Genomic DNA, 6,000 nt, shown 5'->3' with positions numbered 1-6,000 from the left:
GATCGCAATCAAATTTACATTTTTTCAGTTACACACAATGTTACAGATTTATCTCAAATATTTATCATTTAGCATTTAGGTACGTACATGATAAATCACACTCATCAGTAATGCGAAGGTAGTGAATATATAATCTTAAAAAATTAAACTTCCCAGAGGTAAAGAGTATAAGTGCAAAATTCCTTTACTTACATAAAATGCACAGGGGCTGTATGGGTGACATTAGAAGAGCAAGTTACAGTACAGTCCGAATGTAAGCTTCTGCGTTTCGTAATAGACCTTTGTGTTTCAGAGAAAATAAATTACATTGCAAAAAAATAAAAAAGAGCAAAGAAACTTATTGTTCCAATAACAATAACCTGCATGTGACAATGTTCAGAAGTCTATAAAATTTGTAAACAACAGGGTTTAAAAAGATAACTGTGTACTGCAACAATCGCGTTTAAAGTTTAAAGGAGGACCTTATCAGTTCTGTATTAAATAACTAACACTCATCTTTGTGGATTTGCTTTTAAAATATATTGTATAGGTAATGTAAAACTTCCTAAATAGCATTTTTGGTAAACCATCTGGTGCCAAGTAAAAAAAACACTAATTTCTCGCATTTTAAAGACTAGGAAACTGCTAAATCACGCTTTCCCCTTATTTTATATCCTAGTGTTTCTCACCATAGGTACTATTAAGTTACTGCAGGATGTGTCATGAAAGGGTGTCTTGGGTCTTACTCTCATCATAAAAATCTGTTATATATTTTTAAAAAAATTATATAGTTCCTACCAATTTCTGTGGCTTTGTATATGTGTATGAAAGTTCTAGAGAAAAAGGTAAGTAGAGTTCATGTGTAGGACATGCTATGTGAGACATACTGCATAGTAGTGACTCAAGAAGTATGTCAGTGATGCGCAAATTAGTTCTTGTTCAATATGATTTACATTGATTGTATTCGCCTGTCATGATCGGAGGTCTGATTGGGTGAAACATTCTCTGTTCAGAGTAAACAAATAGATGTAGCCAGATAACTAATCACCTAAATGAACATGAAGAAATATAATATATATGTATTTAACAGTAGGTTAACAGACAGCAAAAGTTCTGACAAAACGGAAAGCTTGTGGAAAAGTGATAACTATCATGTACATGTAAAGTTACATTACCATAGAGTCACCTGAAAGATAATACAGTGTTCGAATTGATAATTGAAAGTAATCCACGAAAATTACAATAATTTTTTCAGCATTTATGTTGTTTTTTTTTAGCTTGCTGTAGGCGTGCGATCACAGTACACTTTAAGGAAGTGTTTTTAATTTTCCTTTAGCCCAGTAATGTACACCATACAGCTGGGAATTACAACCATGTAGAAAAAGTTGTCAGGGAAGACCTTAATTAAACTTTCTATCTATAATATTGTTTCTCCCATAAATATATGGGAGAAACAATATTTCAGCTTATATTAAATTAGGGAACGTTAAATGCCAGATGTTAATGACATTTGTGACTGTCCAGGGTAAATTGATAACAAACAACTTAGCATTAAATTTTAACGTTAAATCTCTACAAAGAACAAAAGAAATAACAATAATTAAAGCGTATAGCGTTAACATGAGATTAATTATTATTATTAATTATCAATGGAAAATAGCGCTAATGTTGGCTATTAACGCTAATCAAATTCCCCTGGACAATCACATTTATTGTTTTGTGATATGGTTTTTTGTAGGATTTATAACAAAATACAGCAAAAGCTTCGCAAGAAATTTTTATAATAGTTTTGTAATTAAATATGGTGATATGAGAACTTCGTCTCAGGAAATGACCCTAAATAGTAACAAAATATTTACGAGCAATTTCTTCTTCTTTCTTAGTTATACAAGTTTAAACTTCGTTAAAATTGTTTTCACAGCCACATTTTTTGAGCAAAAGTGAAACTTAAAAAGCAGCTTGTAAAATGAAGAAGCTTTTCTTTCTTTTTTCCATGATTTAAATGATTTATATTCCTGCATATCTACACATTTTTTTATTCACAGGCTTGTTTTTTACTTTTTGCAATAATAAAGAAACTTTAAAACAACGAAAATAAATTTTATGCGCAATACACGTTTTTAAATATTGAGTTTCGATCTGCGAATTTCTTGTTTGTCAGGCAAATTTGATTTGTGAAGAAAAAAATGACTTGTTAATCGCAATTCGCGGACCGTTAATTCGAATGCTGTAATATTTTAAAAACAGTTCCTAGAAAGTAATAAGAATACTTTGTTGCTTGTTCAAAGTGTCTTATATTTTCACTGTTTAATTATTTTTGTTCTTATATGTATTAGATAAAAATGGCTGTCCGTAGAATTGGTAAAATGTGTACAGATGCAACAGCATTTTTGCTTTGTGATATTCAAGAAAAGTTTCGACCTTCCATTGCGTATTTTCCTGAAATTTGTGTTGTTGCAGAACGTTTGATTACAGCTGCAAACACACTCAAAATTCCTCTGGTTGCTACAGAACAATATCCTAAAGGTCTTGGTCATATTGTTCCTGAACTTGATGTTACAAATGCAACCGTGTTTGAAAAAACACTTTTTTCAATGGCAACACCAGAGGTCATCAATCATTTGAAAGATAAACGGCCAGATCTTAAGTCAGTTGTTTTGTTTGGTTTAGAAGCTCACGTTTGTGTTCAACAAACAGCATTGGATTTCTTAGAGATGGGTTATGATGTGCATATTGTTGCTGATAGTACATCTTCCAGAAGTATGACTGATCGAATGATTGCTTTTGAAAGGATACGTCAAAGTGGTGGCTTCATTACAACCAGTGAATCGTTATTATTTCTGTTGTTGCAAGATGCTAAACATCCAAATTTTCGTGAATTACAAAAATTGATTATGGAATCAGCTCCATACCAAGGACTAGTCCCAAAGTTGTAAATGCCTTTTCAAGTTTCAAATTTAATCCTAATTAGAATAATAATAATAGCCATGTTTTCTTCTTTTTAAATTTCAATAAATTTTTTCTTTTTTATATTGTAGCTCTTTTTTCTTCTAATATTTTTATTTTAATATCAGCCTGCAGTTATTTTTGTTAGAATATGCCAATTAAATATTTTGTTCTTATTTTATGCATCGCTAAAAATTGTTTTTTTGTCTATAACAGCAGCTACCAAATGCAAAATTTGAAAGCTAATTCTTTTTTAATAATAAAGGTGTAAAAAACAGTTTTGATAACTTGCAAACGTATCCAAATGGAGGAAACATTTATTTTAATGTAATGAACTTTTTTTCATGAGCTCATATCTATGGATATTTCTGAAAATGCCCTTTTTATTGCCCTGTTTATTTATTTTTTTCTATTCCTCGAAAGTCCTGTGAATTTAGTAATTTCTTTTTTTTATGAGTTAGCATCATACTCTAATGTCAATTTTTGTCAATGGTATTTACCCATAAAGCAAAACATTAACTTTCAGTATAAATGTATGCATGGATTATTTTTTAGATACAAAAATAAAGAAATGAAATTTGCTGTCCAAGGTTGTACGCACGGTGATCTTGATTTGATATATAGTTTGATTGATCATGTTGAAAAAAAAGAAAGTATTAAAATTGACTTTTTGATATGTTGTGGCGATTTTCAAGCAACTCGTAATCATGACGATTTGATGAGTATGGCTGTTCCAAAGAAGTATCGTCAGATGAAAGACTTTCACGATTACTATGCTGGTCGTAAAAAAGCTCCGTTGCTGACGATATTCATTGGTGGAAATCATGAAGCTGCCAATCATCTATGGGAACTTCCTTATGGGGGTTGGGTAGCTGAAAATATTTACTACTTAGGTTATGCTGGAGTGATCAATGTTGGTGGTATTCGTATAGCTGGTATGTCAGGAATATTTAACACAAATGACTTCCACAAAGGCTACTTTGAAAAACCGCCATTTAATGAAAGTACAAAGAGGTCATTTTATCATATAAAACAAATTACTACTGCAAAACTTAAACACTTGGAAGGTAGTCCCATTGATATATTTTTAAGTCATGATTGGCCTTCTAATATACAAAAGTATGGTGATATTGAGCAAATTTACGAGCAAAAACCATGGCTACGAGAGGAACCGATTCAGAAGTATTTAATTGACAATGATCCAGCAGAAGAGTTACTTCGCTTGTTAAAACCAACATACTGGTTTGCTGCCCACCATCATGTCAAATTTGCAGCATTGGTGCAGCATGATTCAAAAGAGAGCACAAAGTTTTTAGCACTTGGAAAATGTTTACCATCTAATGATTTTATGCAAATACTAAACTTTGATTCGCCAAGTTCAGAGGTAGTTTTAAAGTATGATCTACAATGGTTGTCAGTCTTAAAAGCAACTGATCATTACATGAAGAAGTCAGGGAAGGTTGACACGTTTGAAAATTTCGAGAAGGAACAAAATTTTTACATGATGACTGAAGCAAGCAATTTTTGCAGTAAATTTAGAGAAAATTTAGCTGTTATTAAACTGGACAGCAAATCAAATTTGAAGTCTCGTCAACAAACAGTAAAATTTTGTGAGAAATTTGGGCTATGTGATCCATGTGTAGATTATGAGAGTTGTGATTATTCAAATGAAATCAGTGACGATAGTATTGAGTTCACAAACTAAAAATATAAATTGATTTAAATGAATTACTAAATTACATTGATTTAACACAGAACTTTATTTTTTTAAGTAAGCATCGAAATTAAGGAATAGGGTTTTCTAAAATCTATTGCACGTATAATACAAAGATTTAAAAACCACTTTGCAATTATTATTTGTAAACCATGTTACGAACGTATGATGTCTTAAGATTTACTATAGTATAATAGTTATTTATATTTTTTTTATGTTTTTTATATCTAAATAAATTAATAGTAGTTAGTGGGTTTTTTGTAACTTTATGTATTTTTTGTTTATTATGTTATTTCGTTGATACTAAGACCAAAAGCTTAGTGAATAAATTTTATTCTTACTTTCTTCAATCGATATAGCAAAAATATTTTGATTTTAACATAAATTGTTAAAATCTGGTATCGCTTTTATAGGTAATGCTGTCTTTAAAAAGATTCCTGCATTGAAAATGATATTTTTGTATGTTAAAGAGTATACATTAATTGGAATTTTTTCCAAATTTATTTTTGGTTTTTAAGATATTTAGCTTTAAAGATTTCAATCTGACCTTATGACATCAATATTGATGGCGTAATAAGGTAGTACCATAAATTGATAATTTAAATACTTGCAAAATTTCAAAATATCAAAACTTTCATAGAAGTGTAGACTTAGCTCCTGATGCTCTTTATGATTATCTTGACACATGTAAAATTTTGTAGCTTAAGTAATCTCATCTTTAATTAAAGATAGAAATGTAACGTCAGCATCTTTTAGAAAAGTTCAGATTTGAAATATTTAAATCTTGAAGTTATTCATCATCATCATCATCATTCTCGGCTTAACGTCCATTTTCCATGCTAGCATGGGTTGGACTGGGTATATTAATGACCCTCTTCCAATCTGATCTAGACTGTGTTAGATCTAAATTCCACTTTCTCTGTATCAAGTCTGTCCTTATAACCTCCTGCCAAGTCTTTCTCGGTCTGCCTCTGGACTTTGCCCCAGGAACTATGAAGTATCTACACTTTCTTACCCAATTATCCTCCTCCATTCTTTCCAAGTGCCCCAGCCAACTCAATCTTCTTATCTGGATAAGATCTTTAATTCTTCGGAAACTTAGCCTGCTTCTTAGCTTATCTGAACTCATTCTGTCTCTCAAACTGGTGTTACACATCCAACTAACCATTCTTATATCATTCCTTTCTAAACGGTCAAGATATTCCTGCTGCACTGCCCATGTTTCACTACCGTACAACATAACACTTCTTACGCAGGCCTCATACAACCTACCTTTTACCTTGATTGACAAGACTCTGCTAGTGAACAAGGGAAGTAACTCTCTGAAATTTTTCCAAGCAGAAACTATCCTGCAAGTAACA

General features: G+C 31.2%; 2 protein-coding genes across 2 annotated transcripts; both read left to right on the top strand.

Annotated features, from left to right (window-relative positions):
- The first annotated feature begins 2,289 nt into the window (after nt 1-2,289).
- On the top strand, nt 2,290-3,009 carry LOC130629405 (isochorismatase domain-containing protein 2-like). The gene has a single exon (XM_057442582.1). The coding sequence runs from the start codon at nt 2,322-2,324 to the stop codon at nt 2,913-2,915; it is 594 nt and encodes a 197-aa protein (XP_057298565.1). The 5' UTR covers nt 2,290-2,321; the 3' UTR covers nt 2,916-3,009.
- Nucleotides 3,010-3,150: 141 nt separating this feature from the next.
- LOC130629404 (uncharacterized) lies at nt 3,151-4,873 on the top strand. The gene has a single exon (XM_057442581.1). The coding sequence runs from the start codon at nt 3,284-3,286 to the stop codon at nt 4,628-4,630; it is 1,347 nt and encodes a 448-aa protein (XP_057298564.1). The 5' UTR covers nt 3,151-3,283; the 3' UTR covers nt 4,631-4,873.
- Nucleotides 4,874-6,000: the final 1,127 nt, after the last annotated feature.

The sequence above is a fragment of the Hydractinia symbiolongicarpus genome, chromosome 2 (genome assembly GCF_029227915.1).
Source record: "Hydractinia symbiolongicarpus strain clone_291-10 chromosome 2, HSymV2.1, whole genome shotgun sequence".
NCBI lineage: Eukaryota > Metazoa > Cnidaria > Hydrozoa > Anthoathecata > Hydractiniidae > Hydractinia > Hydractinia symbiolongicarpus.
The sequence above is the reverse complement of the archived record's forward strand: the minus strand, read 5'-3'. Positions and strand labels throughout refer to the sequence as shown.

Bases quoted from the DNA above. Each gene is read 5' to 3' on its own strand.
- LOC130629405 (XM_057442582.1), top strand. From the start codon at position 2,322: ATGGCTGTCCGTAGAATTGGTAAAATGTGTACAGATGCAACAGCATTT.
- LOC130629404 (XM_057442581.1), top strand. From the start codon at position 3,284: ATGGATATTTCTGAAAATGCCCTTTTTATTGCCCTGTTTATTTATTTT.